This window comes from Ceratotherium simum, chromosome 35 (assembly GCF_057802395.1).
Source record: "Ceratotherium simum simum isolate JZ-2026a chromosome 35, ASM5780239v1, whole genome shotgun sequence".
Taxonomy (NCBI): Eukaryota; Metazoa; Chordata; class Mammalia; order Perissodactyla; family Rhinocerotidae; genus Ceratotherium; species Ceratotherium simum.
The window spans coordinates 6,929,985-6,949,370 of NC_141934.1; the positions used below are offsets into that span (position 1 = coordinate 6,929,985).

Sequence of the window (19,386 nt, forward strand, 5' to 3'; positions counted from 1 at the left end):
CAAACCCCCTATGTGGGTCTTTGAGAAGCACAAGTCTTCTGCAGCTGACAAGCCCTGCCACCCACAGGTCCACACACACAGTCAACACAGTCCTGCTCCATGTGCATGCCCCGACCTCCTGAAGTGGACCCAGTCTCTCCACGGTGGGAGCCCCACACACTCCACCCACTCCTTGTGCATGCCCTGCCCCACTGAAGTCGGCTCAGTTGCCAGGCTGCAGAGAATCCAGTCACCAATCTATGCAGGCCCACAAGATGCCTGAGGGCTTGTTGTTGGGTGGGGCCAGTCTCTAGGGTGGGCTGCCTGCCCTGGCTGAGCTGGATTAAATCGGTGCTCTAGTGGGTGCTTCAGCCCTGGGCTAACAGGCCCCAGGGAGAACTCCAATGGCTTCTGTATCAGCATGCCCACACCAGGCCACAACAATGGCCACTGCCAATGTCCCAGTCCCTGGAGAGGTCTCACCTGTCACTGCAATGTACTCAGAGCCTATCAGGTGAGTCTCTTTTCACCAAAGCACTGTGCACCTTACTTTCTGGTGATTTTTGATTGCTTTCTGAAACGGGTGTGTTTGCGTGTGGGCCCTTTAAGAGCCGGTTTTAATTTCTTTGTGAACCAGCTTTTCTGGGGGTACTCCCCAATGTTTTAGTAGCCGGCCACGTCAGATATTATGCCACTCATCTTGATTGTGCTGGGTCCACAAAGTGCCCACAGTGGGGGCGCTCCCAGCTCAGGACCCCACTCCTTCAGGGAGGCTGCGTACCTTTGGGCTGCTCCCTGGCAGCCGTGAGGTGATGCAGCTTGTGAAGGCAGCATTTTTTCTCTCCAGAAGGGAGTTTCAGCCTCTTCCACCTCAATTAGGATTGTCCTTTGTTGCAGGAATTCCTCTTATCCAGCTTTCAGTTCTGTCTCAGGGTAATTTTTCCACGAGTAGTTGTAAATTGGCTGTTTCCTCAGGAGGAGGTGAGTTCAGAGTCTGCTTATGCCGTCATCTTGACTCCTCTCCTCTGATTTTTCTTTATGATTCTTGCTTATTAGTATCATCAGTTAGTTCGTTCTCTTGAATAAGTCATGCCAGCAAGCAGTATTGATGAATCTAATTTACAGCTTGTTAATTTTTGTTTTCTTTTATTACGGTATTTTTTTATCTTTGCATAGGAAATCCATGCACACAGTAAAAAGGATATAGGGTGAAAATAAATGTCTTTTCATCCCTCCCCTGTCTTGCAGCCACCATGCTCCACCCACTCAAGCTGCACTGTATACAACAATTCTGAGTATGCATGCACCTAATCACAGAGCTTGAAGACACATGAAGCAAAAACTGATAGAACTGCAAAGATAACAAATCCACAATGGTGTTTGGTGATTTTGACACAATATGGATGCCATTAGCCACCTATGGATATTTAAATTTAAATTAATTAAAATTAAAACTTCAGTTTCTCATTTGTCTAAACACATTTCAAGTGCTATCAGTATATGGCTAGTGGTTACTACTATATTGGACAGCACAGATATAGAACAATTCCATCATTGCAGAAAGTTCTATTGCACAGAACTTTCTATTGAAACAAAAACTTCACCATTATAGAACAGAACTTTCACTGTTCCATTGCACAGAGCTGCTCTAGAGGCAACTGCTAGTACCAATTCCTTGTGAACTTTCTATTTAGTGAGCCAGAACTTCTATGCTGTTCTTGTTCATGGTTCTTTGGTTTCTGGCCTCAGTGATGCACTCCCTGGCATCAGCCTCTCTGAACGTCACTTCTCCTATTCTTAGGGATGGACTCTTTCATCTCCTAGGTCCCCCATGTATTTTTGTCACAAACCATATTCCCCTTATCAGAACAACTTCCTTGTATCATCTGTATCCTCCATGAGATTGAGTTCCTGCCTTGCACATTCATATTGCCCATAATACCAGCACCATGTGTGGCACAGACAAAAATATTGGTGTTCAGTTAAATAACTAATGAAGAAGTAAATTAATGTTAACCTCAACTCTACAAATGTATGAATTTTGCATCATTTGAACCTATGCTAAGTGGCCCCAGATGCCTGGGCTCATCTTTCTGGGGTTTCCATCCATTATGGCTCTTTTCTATACCTGACTAGCCTTTCCAGACCCCCAGTGGGCTGAGTCTCACCATTTCCCCTCACCACACATGGTCTACTGCTCCAAATTTCTGCTTCTTATCTTCCCATTTTTTTTTATTGTAACCTAGGAGGAATACAGTATTGCACCAGACCACCACACTGTGCATAAGGTCACACCACCCAGGCTCTGTGTCAAGAAAAGGCTGTTGCCTCCCGGCCCTTTCAGAGGAGTTGGAGCTTCCTAATGGCTAATTCTGTTAGGGTCACTCTGTTAACCCTTGTCCAGGTTTATTTCTGCTCTAGATGGTTGTGAGACATCAATATCAGTCTGTTGGATAATGGTCTTATTTTTACAATAAGGCTAGACACTAAATCAAAATTTTCAAGAGCACCATAGGAAAAGTAACTAAAGGGTGATTTGCTTTATGTACTTTGTGAAAGTAAATCTGATAGCGTGGCCAATGCCATTGGAGGTGCTAGAAAGACATGGAACCTGGGGGAAGGACCCTGAGGACTTGACCAGGCTGATTGGAGGTGCTTGGGTACCTCCACCACAAAGGAATAATTATGAACATGAGGTGTTTTAGATGTTTGCAAAACATTTAATTTTATCCAATGCCTTTTCAGCATTTGCCGAAGTTGGAGGCTACGAGAGCTTTACAGAGAAGTACATGAATGCCATCCCAACCGTAGTCGAGGGGGACAACCTGACAATCAGTCCCTCATGCTACACTCCTCAAGCAGACTCTTTCCACATTTTCCGGGATGCTGTCACTGGGGATATTCCATGGCCAGGAACGGTATTTGGAATGACCATAGTAGCTGCATGGTACTGGTGCTCAGATCAGGTAAAGTGTGTGTGTGGCATGTGAATATGCTTACGTTGTTCTTTCTCTTCTCATAAGAAAAGCATCTAGTTTCTATTTTGTACGCATATACACACATATCGTTTAAAGAGTCAAATACTTCTACAAGGCTTGTTATGAAAAACAGCTGTCTGGTGTCCTGCTCTCCACCCTATTTCACTTTCAGCTCTTTCAGTTAACTATTTTGGTATGCATTTCTATTCTCTGGATCCTTGTACTCAATGTGTGGTCTGTGAACCATCAGCATGGATGTCACCTTGAAGCTCATTAGAAATAAACACTCTCAGATGCTACCCAGACCCACTGAATCACAATTTGCTTGTAAATTTGATCCCTAGGTGATTCAAATAAATGCTCGTACGCTTCCTTTGGTTTTCCAGTTTTAGGATTTTTCTATTGGCTTTCCACAGTGAGAAATGAGGGTTTGGCTCTTTCAATTTTCCATCCTCAGTTCCACACAAGCACAGCTCCTGTTTCTCATCTTCCCAATAGATCTCATTTACACTTTTGATGAGACCAACATTCGATGCTACCATTTTTGTGACTACATAAACGTAATTCACAGCTGAGACACATGATACTCTTTGATTGATTTTTCTTTAGCTTTTTCTTTTCTCTAGAATAAATCTTAACTTTTTTGCTTTAAATTTTCTTTGTAATTATTACTCATCAAAACCAAACCCTCTGCAAATTGCTTATATCTCTTCTCAATACTTGCAAACACATCAAGTATTCTACCAACTCTTTTCCTCATTTCCTCTCAGAACCCTTGGCCTCTCACAATGTGTCAGGTTGCTCTCTGTGCTTGGTGCCCACCCTCATCCAGGACTCCTTTCACTACCATATTTGAGATTCCCTTTGCCTCATTCTTAGGTTATATCTCCTATTTCCAGTATTCTACAGAATCTTCTTTTTTGGTTTACTCCTTCTTTCAGGGCAATTGAATTCTCCAGTAAGTACTTGAGAAAGGAGATAAACTTATTGTGAATTTGCATGTTTGAAAATGTCTTCACTCCAACTTTTCCTAAATTGATCCTTTGGCTATGTACACATTTCTAGGTTGGAAATAATTTTCCCAAAGCCGTAGATTCATTGCGTTTTCTGAATTCCACCATTACTATTCAGAAGCCTGAAGTTATTCTTAATTCTTCAGACATGACCTATCTTTTCTTTCTGGAAGCTTGTCTTTCCTTTGTCCTCAGTGTTCTGAAATTTTACCACAATGGAGTATTGTGTGTGGATCTATTTTTGTCCATTGTGATGAGCCACTGTGAACCTGTTTAATCTGGTAATGGATGTCTTGAATGATTTGGGGGGATTCTTTGATTTCTTCCATTCCATTTTTTTTCCTTTGGGGACCTTCTATTTTGGGGTGTTGGTCTTCCTCAGCTGGTTCTCTAGTGTTTTTATCTTTTCTTCTTATCTTCCATCTCTTAATCTTTTGTTCTACCTTCTAGGAGACTTCCTTAACTTTATCCTCCAGTTTTTCTGCCGTCGTAGTTACAACTTCCAAGATCTTATTGTTTTCTCTGGATCTTCCTTTTCATACCATTTGAGTTTGTTTTTGTTTAGTTTTTTGATGTTTTCTTCTCCCTAAATAGTCTGCATCAACTCAAACTTATAATTTTACAATTTTAGCCTATCTTGAATCAGTTTTCATTTGTGATGTTAATGTGGGATCCAGTTTTCTTTTTCTCTATATAATAAACTGACTTTTGCCATATATCTACCAAAGAATGCATACTTTCATCGTTGATTTGTGGAACCATCTTTATTATTTATATTTTGCCTCTGACCACGTGACTTGCCTTGTATAAGTGGCCTCACATTCACCCTTAGATCTGATATCTGAACCTGCTTATCTGCTGACAGGACTCCCTTCCTCACCTGTAATTTGTGTTGTCCCTCCAACTGTCTGCTTCTAGCCCTCCATCTAAAAATGTCACCTGCTCCCCCAGCACTGAATGACACTGCTGCTCTCCCTAATAGATTTGTCTCTCCAAAGAGAATTAAGCAGAAAAAAAAGGCATCCCTACTTTCTTCTCAAGGGCAGTCCTTGAGAAGAAAAAATATCACGAATTTATGACATTATGGGTAGAAATCCTGTTTTGCTAAAAAATTCTTAGTTAAGAGACAGCACAACTTAAGTAGAAATTATGAAATTATATGCATTTATTTTCCCAGGACCATCATATTTGATTCATAACTCACTGAGGTCCTCAGAATATTCTGAAGAAATCTAGAGATGAATGTGTCAGGGTTCTATGTTGATAGCTGCCTGACTATGGTGTTTCCATGGCAATGGGCTTGATTTCCCAAGGGGACAATTGCCCCATAACAGTAGAGAGATACTGATGAGTATGTGGCTTATTCAGTGCCTACAATATTAAAGACACAACTTAAACACACAACTTGTGGCAAAGATCAGTAGTGACAGCTTTGTACCTGGAGGAGCACACAGCCATTGTTGCAATGCAGCCTGCGAGCTGTAAATGTGTTTTAATAGTAGTGATGAGTATTGACTTCTATGTACCAAGAGTCTTGTAAAAATTATACCTGCTATTCAGAATGCCGTACAAGAGATAACCCTATTTAGAGATGAGAAAACTGAGACTCAGAGAAGTCAAATACTCATGTGAGAGGAGTAGGGACTTGAGTCCTGATTTTATCCTGAAGCCCATTATTCCCCACTAGCCATGACCCTATTTCTTATTATAACATTAATCCCTGAAAAGAGGCACTCCCCTTCTTTGAAGTCATCCTCTGGTTGTTTCATGACTGTGTTGTGTTTTCCCGGCAGATTATTGTACAACGTTGCCTATCGGGCAAGAACATGTCTCATGTGAAGGCTGCTTGCATCATGTGTGGTTACCTGAAGCTGCTGCCCATGTTCCTCATGGTGATGCCAGGGATGATCAGCCGCATCCTGTACACAGGCAAGTCCTGAATCCACCCATAAAGCCTCTTTTCTTTTTATGCTTGAATTTTGAGAAGTGGTTTTAAGATGTGTTAAAACTTTGATAAACTAGAAAACCCATTATATATGGAAGTAAAAACAGAATTTCAGGTGGAGAGAACAGCTTGTGTAGAGGGCCAGAAGCAGGAAAATTTGGCATATTTGACACTGTTCTTTTAGCTCTTTTATACTATGTGCCTGTCTCCTTGTAGGCATTTGAGTCTGTGAGTCCTATTTTCATGAGTGGCTTGGATTTAAGCAAGTCTAGATGATAATGCAGAAGGGCACTGGAGGGTGTGGTAGAACTGGGAAAATATGAGTTGGGTGAGCTGGAGTGGTTGTTTGGTGATCTCTCTGACTGAGAAGGTCTTGAGTGGCACTGTCACCTCTTGGTCCCTATAAGAGGGGTGAAGAACTGTACCAACCTCACTGCTTTGGAATTGGGTTGTTTGGGGCACTTTAATTTCTGAGTCAGCTGAAAGTAACTACTAATGTTGAAAATCTTCCTAAAAAGTCAACTTTCTGTCTTTATTACAAAGAGTGAAGGAAATATAACCGAATATTTCTTGGCTAATGGAGGCCTCCTGTTTTTGTTGGGGCAATCCATCAGACCACACTGAATCTACTTCATGTTTTCTCAACTAAGAATCAGGTTAATTGGCTGAAATCTTGTCAAGATGAACATCAAGTGACCAACCTCACTTCTTATTGCAACATTGTAGCATTTTTTTTTTAAATTTTTTGTTTATTGCAGTAACATTGGTTTATAACATTGTAAAAATTTCAGGTGTACATCATTGTACTTCTATTTCTGCATGGACTACATCATGTTCACCACCAAAATACTAATTACAACCCATCACCACACACATGTACCCAATTATCCCTTTCACCCTCCTCCCTCCCCCCTTCCCCTCTGGTAACCACCAATCCAATCTCTGTCCCTATGTGTTTGTTTATTGTTGTTATTATCTACTACTTAATGAAGGAAATCATACGGTATTTGACCTTCTCCCTCTGACTTATTTCACTTTGCATCATACCCTCAATGTCCATCCATGTTGTCACAAATGGCTGGATTTCGTCGTTTCTTATGGCTGAGTAGTATTCCATTGTGTATATATACCACAGCTTCTTTATCCATTCGTCCCTTGATGGGCACTTAGGTTGCTTCCAAGTCTTGGCTATCGTGAATAACGCTGCAATGAACACAGGGGTGCATGTACCTTTGCAAATTGGTGTTTTCAAGTTCTTTGGATAAATACCCAACAGTGGAATAGCTGGATCATATGGTAGTTCTATCCTTGATTTTTTGAGGAATCTCCATACTGTTTTCCATAGTGGCTGCACCAGTTTGCACTCCCACCAGCAGTGTATGAGAGTTCCCTTCTCTCCACATCCTCTCCAACACATGTTGTTTCCTGTCTTGTTAATTATAGCCATTCTGACGGGTGTGAGGTGATATCTCATTGCAGTTTTGATTTGCATTTCCCTGATAGTTAGTGATTTTGAACATCTTTTCATGTGTCTGTTGGCCATCTGTATATCTTCTTTGGAGAAATGTCTGTTCAGGTCTTTTGCCCATTTTTAATTGGGTTGGTAGTTTGTTGTTGAGATGCATGTGTTCTTTATATATTTTGGAGATTAAGCCCTTATCAGATGTATGGTTTGCAAATATCTTCTCCCAATTGTTAGGTTGTCTTTTCGTTTTGTTGATGGTTTCCTTTGCTGTGCAGAAGCTTTTTAGTTTGATGTAGTCCCATTTGTTTATTTTTTCTATTGTTTCTCTTGCCTGGTCAGATGTGGTGTTTGAAAAGATGTTGCTAAGACTGATGTGGAAGAGCGTACTGCCTATGTTTTCTTCTAGAAGTTTCACAGTTTCAGGTCTTACATTCAAGTCTTTAATCCATTTGGAGTTAATTTTTGTGTATGGTGTAAGGTAAGGGTCTACTTTCATTTTTTGCATGTGGCTATCCAGTTTTCCCAACACCATTTGTTGAAGAGACTTTCTTTTCCCCATTGTATGTTCTTGGCTCCTTTGTCGAAGATTAGCTGTCCATAGATGTGTGGGTTTATTTCTGGGCTTTCGATTCTATTCCATTGATCTGTATGTCTGTTTTTGTGCCAGTACCATGCTGTTTTGGTTACTATAGCTTTGTAGTATATTTTGAAATCAGGGAGTGTGATACCTCCAGCTTTGTTCTTTTTTCTCAGGATTCCTTTAGCTATTCGGGTCTTTTGTTGTTCCATATAAATTTTAGGATTCTTTGTTCTATTTCTGTGAAAAATGTTGTTGGAACTTTGATAGGGATTGCATTGAATCTATAGATGGCTTTAGGAAGTATGGACATCTTAACTATGTTAATTCTTCCAATCCAAGAGCACGGAATATCTTTCCATTTCTTTGTGTCCTCTTCAATTTCTTTCAGCAATGTTTTATAGTTTTCGGTGTACAGATCTTTCACCTCTTTGGTTAAGTTTATTCCTAGGTATTTTATTCTTTTTGTTGCAATTGTAAATGGGATGGTATTCTTAATTTCTCTTTCTGCTACTTCGTTGTTAGTGTACAGAAATGCAACTGATTTTTGTATGTTGATTTTGTATCCTGCAACTTTACCATAGTCGTTTATTACTTCTAAAAGTTTTCTGGTGGATTCTTTAGGGTTTTCTATATATAAAATCATGTCATCTGCAAATAGTGACAGTTTCACTTCTTCCTTTCCAATTTGGATCCCTTTTATTTCTTTCTCTTGCCTGATTGCTCTGGCTAGGACTTCCAATACTATGTTAAATAGGAGTGGTGACAGTGGGCATCCTTGTCTGGTTCCTGTTCTTAGAGGGATAGCTTTCAGTTTTTCACCATTGAGGATGATATTAGCTGTGGGTTTGTCATATATGGTCTTTATTATGTTGAGGTACTTTCCTTCTATACCCATTTTATTCAGAGTTTTTATCATAAATGGATGCTGTATCTTGTCAAATGCTTTCTCTGCATCTATTGAGATGATCATGTGATTTTTATTCTTCATTTTATTAATGTGGTGTATTACGTTGATTGATTTGCGAATGTTAAACCATCCCTGCATACCTGGAATAAATCCCACTTGATCATGGTGTATAATCTTTTAACGTATTGTTGTATGCGATTTGCTAGTATTTTGTTGAGGATTTTTGCATCGATGTTCATCAGTGATATTGGCCTGTAATTTTCTTTTTTTGTGTTGTCCTTGTCTGGTTTTGGTATCAGGGTAATGTCAGCTTCGTAGAATGAGTTAGGGAGCTTCCCCCCCTCCTCAATTGTTTGGAAGAGTTTGAGAAGGATAGGTATTAACTCTTCTTTGAATCTTTGGTAGAATTCACCAGGGAAGCCATCTGGTCCTGGACTTTTATTTTTGGGGAGGTTTGTGATTACTGTTTCGATCTCCTTACTGGTGATTGGTCTATTCAAATTCGCTACTTCTTCTTGATCCAGTTTTGGAAGGTTGTATGATTCTAAGAATTTATCCATTTCTTCCAGATTGTCGAATTGGTTGGCATATAGTTTTTCATAGTATTCTCTTATAATCTTTTGTATTTCTGAGGTGTCTGTTGTAACCTCACCTCTTTCATTTCTGATTTTACTTATTTGTGCCTTCTCTCTTTTTTCTTGGTGAGTCTAGCTAAAGGTTTGTCAATTTTGTTAATCTTTTCAAAGAACCAGCTCTTGGTTTTATTAATTTTTTCTATTTTTTTTTGTTCTCTATTTCATTTATTTCTGCTCTGATTTTTATTATTTCCCTTCTTCTACTGATTTTCGGCTTTGTTTGTTCTTCTTTTTCCAGTTCCTTTAGGTGCATTGTTAGATTGTTTATTTGAGATTTTTCTTGTTTGTTGAGATAGGCCTGTATTGCTATAAACTTCCCTCTTAGAACCGCTTTTGCTGTATCCCATAAATTCTGGCATGTCGTATTTTCATTTTCATTTGTCTCCAGGTATTTTTTGATTTCTTCTTTGATTTCTTCGTTAACCCAATCGTTGTTCAGTAGCATTTTGTTTAATCTCCATGTATTTGTGGCTTTTCTGATTTTCTTCCTATAGTTGATTTCTAGTTTCATACCGTTGTGGTCAGAAAAGATGGTTGGTATTATTTCAATCTTCTTAAATTTATGGAGACTTGTTTTGTGGCCTAATATGTGATCAATCCTGGAGAATGTTCCATGTGCATTTGAAAAGAACGTGTATTCTTCGGTTTTTGGATGGAATGCTCTGTATATATCTACTAGGTCCATCTGTTCTAGTGTGTCGTTTAAGGCCAATGTTTCCTTATTGATCTTCTGTTTGGATGATCTATCCGTTGGTGTAAGTGGAGTGTTAAAGTCCCCTACTATTATTGTGTTACTGTCTATTTCTGTTTTTATGTCTGTTAATAATTGCTTTATATATTTAGGTGCACCTCCTTTGGGTGCGTAGATATTTACAAGTGTTATTTCCTCTTGTTGGATTGTTCCCTTGATCATTATGTAATGCCCTTCTTTGTCTCGTTTTACAGTTTTTGTTTTAAAGTCTATTTTGTCTGATATGAGTACTGCTACCCCTGCTTTCTTTTCATTGCCATTTGCGTGGAGTATCTTTTTCCATCCCTTCACTTTCAGTTTGTGAGTGTCTTTAGGTCTGAAGTGTGTCTCTTGTATGCAGCATATATATGGGTCTTGTTTTTTTATCCAGTCAGCCACCCTATGCCTTTTAATTGGAGCATTTAGTCCATTGACGTTTAAAGTAGCTATTGATAAGTATGTACTTACTGCCATTTTTTAACTTTTTTTTTTTTTTCCCTCAGTGTTTTAGTAGTCCTTCTCTGTTCCTTACTTCTTCTATACAGAATTGATGGTCACTTTAGTTTGACCTCTGTCTGAAAGCTGTACTCTTTAACTACCCTCCTCCCTCCTTTTATGTTTTTGATATCATATCCAACTTCTTTTTTGTGCATTTGTATCCATTACGTTCTAATCGTGGAAATAGATAATTTTTCCTATTTGTGGTCTTCTCTTTTCCCCTTAAATCAGTCCCTTTAACATTTCTTGTAACACTGGTTTCTTGGTGACAAACTCCTTTAATTTTTGCTTGTCTGGGAAATTTTTGATCTCTCCTTCCATTTTGAACGATAACCTTGCTGGGTAGAGTATTCTTGGCTGTAAGTTTTTTCCTTTTAGCACTTTAAATATATCATGCCATTCTCTTCTAGCCTGTAAGGTTTCTGCTGAGAAGTCAGCTGATAGCCTTATGGGGTTTCCTTTGTATGTAACTTGACATTCTCTTGCGGCTTTTAGGATTCTCTCTTTATCTTTAATTCTGGACATTTTGATTATGATGTGTCTTGGTGTGGGCCTCTTTGGGTTTATCTTGTTTGGGGCTCTCTGTGCCTCCTGTACCTGGATGTCTGTTTCCTTCCTTAGGTTAGGGAAGTTTTCATCTATTATTTCTTGAAATAGATTCTCTGCCCCTTGTCTCGCTCTTCTCCTTCCGGGACACCTATAACACGGATGTTAGTGCGCTTGATGTTGTCCCAGAGGTCCCTTAGACTGTCCTCACTCTTTTAATTCTTTTCTCTTTTACCTGTTCACCTTGGGTAATTTCTTCTAGTCTTTCTTCCAGCTCACAGATCCGTTCTTCTGTATCCTCTACTCTGCTTTTGAGTCCCTCTAATGAATTTTTCATTTCCAGGATTGTATTCTTCATTTCTGATTGGTTCTTTTTTATATCTTCCATTTCTTTGTTGACATTCTCACTGAGTTCATCTATTCTTCTCCCCAGATCAGTTAGCATCCTTAACACTCTTAGTTTGAACTCTCTGTCGGGTAGGTTGCTCATTTCTGTTTCACTTAGTTCCTTTTCTGGGGTTTTGTCCTGTTCCCTTACTTGGAATGTATTCTTTTGCCTCCTCATTTTGCCTCTTTCCCTGTGCTTGTGTCTATGTATTAGGTAGGTCAGCTACATCTCCTGCTCTTGGATAGGTGACCTTATGTAAGTGATGGCTTAGGAGGCTTCCAGTGTGCTTCCCTCAGTTCTCAATGTTCCAGGGGTGGCCCCTATGTGGGCTACGTGTGTCCTTCTATTGTGGCCTGTTAGCTCTCCCTATAGGCGCCCAGGGTGGTTGCGTTATGCTCCTGGCCAGCTGTTGTAATGCTCAGCTGCTTGTAGTTGTTGTGGGCCCTTCAGTCTCTTTATCAGGTGTGAGGAGCCCCAGCACAGTTGGCTGCAAGTTCTAATACCACATCTGTGTTGCAGTATTTCTTTTAAGTGAGTAGGCCCCCAGCGTGGCAGGTTGTTAGGCTCAGGGCCTTAGAATTGCTGTAAACCTCTAGCCTATTAGGTCTCTTGTCAGTTCTCTGAGGATTGCAGCTGGGTGGGGCTGGCCTCAGGCACAGGAGCACCCAATTGTTTCAGGCTTTGGAAGGTGGGGCAAACCTCCTATGTGGGTCTTTGAGAAGCACAAGTCTTCTGCAGCTGACAAGCCCTGCCGCCCACAGGTCCACACACACAGTCAACACAGTCCTGCCCCGTGTGAGCGCCCCGACCTCCCCAAGCGGACCCAGTCTCTCCACGGCGGGAGCCCCACACACTCCGCCACCACCCCACACTCTCCACCCGCTCCTTGTGCACACCCTGCCCCACTCAAGTCAGCTCAGTTGCCAGGCTGCAGAAAATCCAGTCACCAATCTATGCAGGCCCACACGTTGCCTGAGGGTTTGTTGTTAGGTGGGGCCAGTCTCTAGGGTGGGCTGCCTGCCCTGGCTGAGCTGGATTAAATCGGTGCTCTAGCGGGTGGAGCAGACCCTGGGCTAGCAGGTCTCAGGCAACACTCCAATGGTGTCTGTGTCAGCACGCTCACACCAGGCCACAACAATGGCCGCCGCCAATGTCCCAGTCCCTGGAGAGGTCTCACCCCTCACCGAGATGCACTCAGGGCCTATTAGGTGAGTCTCTTGTCACCAAAGCAGTGTGCACCTTTCTTTCTGGTGATTTTAGGATGCTTTCTGGAACGGGTGAGTTTGTGCGCGGGCCCTTTAAGAGCCAGTTTTAGTTTCTTTGTGAGCCGGGTTTTCTGGGGATGCTACCCAATGCTTTAGTAGCAGGCACAGTCAGATATTATGCCGCTGGTCTCGATTGTGCTGGGTCCACACAATGCCCACAGCGGGGGCGCTCCCGGCTCAGGGCCCCGCGCCTCCAGGGAGGCTGCGTACCTGTGAGCTGCTCCCGGCGGCCGTGAAGCTGGCGGCTTGTGAAGGCGGCGTTTTTCCTCTCCGGAAGGGAGTCTCTGCCTCTTCCACCCCAGTTAGGATTGTCCGTTGTTGCAGGAGTTCCTCTTATCCAGTTTTCAGCTCTGTCTCAGGGGTAATTTTTCCACGAGTAGTTGTAAATTGGCTGTGTCCACGGGAGGAGGTGAGTTCAGAGTCTGCCTACGCCGCCATCTTGACTCCCTCTGACCTGTAGCATTGTTGATAACAGTAAAGAATGTATAGATAGCCAACAAATAGGGAATGACTAAAGAAATTATCGTATACCCTCTTTATGGAAATTTGCACACAAGAGACTGAAGACTCAAAACTTGGGAAAATGCTGAATTTATTAAGTTAAATGTAAAAACTCACACTACAAAGTATTACCTTAATAGTTACCACAGTTATGCAAAAAAGACGTTTCCCTGTAGAAAAGGATTAGAAAGGAATGAAAAAAACTAAAAGAAGCTAATGTGCTAATGTGCTAGTATTCTGGGTGATTTTATGTCAGTTTTTGTTATCAGCCGTCATAATATTGTTTAAGGAAAATAATCACCGAAGTATTGTGCAACAGCCACAATGAAGTGAGACCTCATCCCACAGGGGCAGTCACTGCAATGACCACCACAAGTGACATCTCTTCTTAGATGTAGGTGGAAAACACTGGTCTAACTGTGACTGGACACAGCACTGACTTCCTTGGTAGTGGTGATATTTTATCTCCGGAGTTCTGTGCTCCTGGGAGGATTTATGCTCATGCAGCTTTTCTGGAGGGTGGAATCAGCTCCCTCTGTTTGCTCTAGTGCTCTAGCTGGGCCACATCGCAAGGAGGAATGCTGCCCCATAGGGCAGTGCAAGGGAAGCCACAGGTGTGAGACATTTATAAGAAGTCATATTCTGAGAAAACAGGGAGCAGATCCGTGGTATGGAGTTCAAAGTTGAATCTCCAATTTCCAGGCAAACATCTTTCCTCCCATCTGTGATCTTACAACTTGTTTCTTTGTCCAGTGGTTGTAGATTTTATTGTTTGGGCCCCACTCACTGAACCCACTTATCTGAATCCCTCCTCAGAGAAGGTGGCCTGTATCATACCTTCTGAATGTGTGAAACACTGTGGAGTTGAAGTCGGCTGCACTAACTATGCCTACCCAATACTGGTGCTTGAACTGATGCCTAACGGTAAGAAAATGTCCATGCTCGGATGAATGGATAAAGAAAATAATAATGGAATATTATACAGCCTTAAAAAATAAGGAAATTCTGTCATTTGTGACAACATAGATGAATTTGGAGGACATTATGCTAAGTGAAATAAGCCAGATACAGAAAGACAAATACTGCATGACATCACTTATATATGGACTCTAAAGAAGTTGAACTCATAGAAGCAGAGAGTAGATGGTTGCCAGGTGTTGGGAGTAGGGGAAATGGGAAGACGTTGGTCAAAGGGTACAAACTTTCAGTTATAAGATTAAGAAGTTCTGGAGACCTAATGTACAGCGTGGAGACTATAATTAATAACAATGTACTGTATAGTTGAAATTTGCTAGGAGAGTAGACCTCAAGTATTCTCACCCCAAAACAAGAAAATGATAAATATGTGAGGAGATGGATATGATATGAGCCATGAGTAAGGGCCATGGTATAATCCTTAATAATTTTTACTTCCATTAATTCAATTATATTCATCAGATATTTCTTGAGAACCTTCCACAAGCTACCAGCCCTGTACTGGGTCTGGGGTATACAGAAATGAACCAGATATAACTTCTTTTTTGTTGTTGTTGTTAAAATTATACTAAAAGTTTATTAATTTTATGTAAGTTGTTTGGAAATGAACCATATATAATTTCTATTAGAAGAATCCTTACTCCTTTGGATTCAAGACTGTCTTCCAGGCCAATCAAAAACGTTCAAACGACCTATTTGTCAATAAAAGAATTGCATAGCCATAAACTTATAAACTCAGAGGACTAGAGGTTAACCATTTTTCCTGCTTTCTTTAGACCAGTGATATCCAAGCAATAGACCTCAATCTATTTAATTTACAACTGTTTGTTGACTGCCTACTATGTGCCAGACACTGCCCTCTTGCTTAGAAAACATCAGAGGTAGGCACAAAATCCCTTATCCCTTGGAACTCACATTCTAGTTTCATGAGTTAGAAAATAAACTATATAGATACTTAATAAGTAAAAGAGATAGGACATTAGGTGGTAATATTTGCTGTGGTTAACAGAAACAGAGCAGAGTTTGAGGCTCAGGAGTGATCAGGTGATCTTGTACCTTAGACCCATCAAAGGTTAGCTAACACATCTGCGACCTTACCTCCCTGACCCACATGAACTTTGTCAGGAGGAAGGGAGCACAACCCACTAGTGATATCACTCATCCACCCCATTCCATGCCTTGTCCTGGAAGGTTTAGGGGCATTACTAATGGGCAGAGGGAACTGAAGGATGAAGAGGCCATAATGTCTCAAAACCCTCAGCTTTGCCCACCAAAGACCTCTTCACCACTACCACCTACTAGGCTTCTTCCTCTCCAGTTCTCTAAGTCTTCAGAAAGCCAAAGAAAGATGATAAAGCACAGTTTCCTTTCTAACAATATTAAGTTCCAGCAGATGATCTCCAAATTCATCCAAGCTCTAAAATTCTCTGCTGGATTATTCTTAAATTAATCTCAAATCAAATATGCAGGAAATGCCATATGATGACGTGTGTTAATAGGCACACCAGTTAGTAAATGTTCCAGGTAACACTTTTATCTTTGAATGACTCTCCGGTTTGACCTAGCCCGGGTAGATCATGGCGTCAAATTCCTAACCACTGATTGTACCCTCTTCCCGCCCCAGGACTGCGAGGCCTGATGCTGTCAGTCATGTTGGCCTCTCTCATGAGCTCTCTGACCTCCATCTTCAACAGCGCCAGCAGCCTCTTTACCCTAGACCTCTACCCCAAGATGCGGAAGAATGCATCAGAGAGAGAGCTCCTTATAGCTGGACGGTGAGAGCCCTGGTTTCTATCTAAAATTTTCCTGGAAAAGTACAGATATAGAAGTGAACTAGATCCTCTTCATCTTTGGCTTTGGTGAAACTAATCATTGAGTTCTAGAGTGGGCGAAGGAACATTAGAGGACATTTAATCCAACCTTATCTCTTTCCAGATGCAAAACTTGGGGCCATACCTTTAAATGTAATAGTTGCTTTTTCAGACTTTGGAATTATTGTCTATTTTTTCCTCTCCTCACATGCTCTCCCAACCAAATCTTTATGAAACTCCATCAGTGTTTTTCCTGAGGTATAAACTTCCCACCTACTCTGATAGGTTAATGCATTGTCTCTAGAAGTTTCCGTGTATATCACATGAAGGAAGTAACAGATTAAACCATCCATATGCTATTATGTGGAGTTTATCAATTGCATTCATTAAGAAATAGGGTGTCAAGAGAAACTGACGACCTATTTAAAAGACGGTGCTTTGTTGAAGACAGTAACAATTGCTTTAGTAAATTAAGCACTTAGGGGAAAATTCCAAGGGCTTACTTGTTCCAGATCTTGACTCTAGACAAATGCTATTGGAAACGTAGAACAATCTGTGTTTCTGTGGTGGAGATGGTGTTGGACTAGCATTCAGTGGGCCCAAGATGCAGTAGTCCACTAACAGGTATATGATCTTGGGCATGAGTCCCCTTTAAGTCTCAATGATAAATTAATGAGTTTTTCTTTTCCTCTCTCTCTTATTAAATGCCTGCCATCTACCAGAATGCAAATATGAAAAAAGGCATATATGTGAAAAATAATTTCTTGCTTCATGGGATTTATGCCTCTGTAGGGAAGATAGACAATTAATAAATATATTCTATATCAGATAAGAAAAAGTGCTAGGAAGAAAATTAAATCAGGATTAAAGAATGGGGTCTACTTAAGACGGGTGCTCAGGGAGTCCCCTCTGATGAGGTGGCATTTCAGCAGACCCCTGAGGGAAGTGTGGGAGTGAGCCCCGTGGCTCTGTGGGGATGAAGAGTAAGTGTTACATTCCTCCTACAGTCATGTGTGTGGTGCGTTTGAAGACAACAAGAGGTGGGGCTGGTACATGGGGAGCAAGTGGGAGATGAAAAGAACACGGTCAGAAAGGTAGCTGGAGGTAAAATCACTCAGGGCCATTTAAGCCATAACAAGACTTTGGATTTTATTCCACATGTGAAAGAAAACAACTGAAGATAAGAGAGCAAGTGAGGTACATGATCTGCTTTCCAATGGAGAGTGGGTGTTATTTATTGAATAACGAGGAGAGTTGGGTGTTATTTATTGAATCCTTATTGTTATTGAACAACAAGGAGAGTGGGTGTTATTTATTGAATCCTTATTGTGTTCTAGGTATTGCACTAAGACTTTGCGTGGTTTATCACATTTAGTTATAACAAGGTTGCAGATGTTTTGTAAAGCTTAAATGAGACACTTGTGCCTCAGTCTCCCACCCAAATGCCTGAGCCCATCTTTTCCCAACCCTCACCTCTCTGTTTCAGGTGAACACAGAGAAGTGATGACCTTTTACAGACAGTCCAATAAATTATGTTCATTTGTTTGTTTGTTTATTCACACAACAAGCACAGAATATGGTGTTTAAAAAAGTGAATCAGGGACCAGCCCAGTGGCATAGTGGTTAAGTTCGCTCACTCTGCTTTGACAGCCTGGGATTCGTGGGTTTGGATCCTCATGCGGACATACACACCACTCATCAAGCCGTGCTGTGGTGGCATCCCACATACAAAATAGAGGAAGATGGGCACAGATGTTAGCTCAGGGCTAATCTTCCTCAGCAAAAAGAGGAGGATTGGCAATGGATGTTAGCTCAGAGCCAGTCTGCCTCACAGAAAAAGAAAACAAAAGTGAATCGGTCATGCTCCCTGGACCCCAGGAGCCTCTAATAGGTTCTTACCACTTACCACTGCTTTAACCAATTCTTTCTACCTGCCAAAGTACTCAAGTAGTAGAAAGCACAAATTAGCATTTCTGGTCAATACACTCAGCATCCTGGGATAGAGGATATTTTAATTCTAACCTGTGCAAACTGACTTAGTTTCTCTCAAGCTAGGAAAAAAGACCAAAACTGGAGTCTGGTTTCTTTATCATACAAATAATTACTTATTAATAGAAATAGTGTGTTTTTTTTCTAATTGATATATTGCATAAATTGCATTAGAGAATTATTAATCAACTGCTGACATTTGAACTGTTTTTATGAACAGATATTTAATCTACTAGTTGAAGCAATTATGATTAATTATAGACAAGCAATTGCTTTCTCGGAAATTTACTGACAGATAATTATCATGTATGGCATGGCTTCATGTGAGGTCAAAGAGCTTGATTTTATTTGGAAAAATCAATGAATGGCCACAAGAATTGATTCAAGAACTAAAGCACAATGGAAGTACCAATACTGCTTTTGTTTAATATTTAAGTCATTTTGCTTTCTTCCCAGGTTATTTATGATTCTATTAACTGTCATCAGCATTTTGTGGGTCCCATTAGCAGAGGTATCTCAAAATGGACAACTGTTCCATTACATAGAATCAATTTCTAGCTACCTTGGACCTCCAATTGCAGCTATCTTCCTGCTTGCCATCTACTGTAAAAGAGTCAATGAACAAGTAAGTGAAATTTGGAAACTTTTTCCCTGCTGGAATGAGAAAAAATTATTTCTATCACTGGTAAAATGCATACTTTCTACTCTATTTATACAACTGAAGACCCATCTCAATTTCAATTGTGGTCAACCACAATTCCCAATTGTCACTAAAATGTGTAAATATATAGTGCACACTTATACTACAGTCTTATGTTTCTTACAAAATATTATGTACATACGTGGCACTGTGCTGAGGAACACAAGTTTTGGAGTAAGACTGCCAGAATCCAATCCTGGCTCTACCACTTAAAATCGTTGTGGTCTTAAGCAAACCATTTGACTCTGTAAAATGAAGATAATCACAGTGCCAATTTTATATGACTGCTGTGGGAATTAAAAGAGATAAAATATGTGAAGTGCTTAGAAGAAAATCTACTATTAGTAAGGGTTCAAAATATGTTATTTTCTATTATGATATATATAATTGATTGATTAATATGGGCCATGGACATTTAATCCCTTAATTGTTCCCAGGTGTTAGCCTTATTATTATAATTTTCAGATGAGGAACAGGTGCA

General features: G+C 40.6%; 1 protein-coding gene across 2 annotated transcripts in view; it reads left to right on the forward strand.

Annotated features, from left to right (window-relative positions):
• LOC101388333 (solute carrier family 5 member 4) overlaps nt 1-19,386 on the forward strand; it is a 49,164-nt gene that overhangs the window by 22,117 nt on the left and 7,661 nt on the right. For both annotated transcript variants that reach the window (XM_087423928.1, XM_087423929.1), the window contains exons 8-12: nt 2,725-2,945; nt 5,764-5,899; nt 14,247-14,354; nt 16,030-16,180; nt 18,662-18,830. In XM_087423928.1, coding sequence (XP_087280054.1) covers nt 2,725-2,945; nt 5,764-5,899; nt 14,247-14,354; nt 16,030-16,180; nt 18,662-18,830 — 785 coding nt within the window. The remainder of the gene's footprint in view (nt 1-2,724; nt 2,946-5,763; nt 5,900-14,246; nt 14,355-16,029; nt 16,181-18,661; nt 18,831-19,386) is intronic.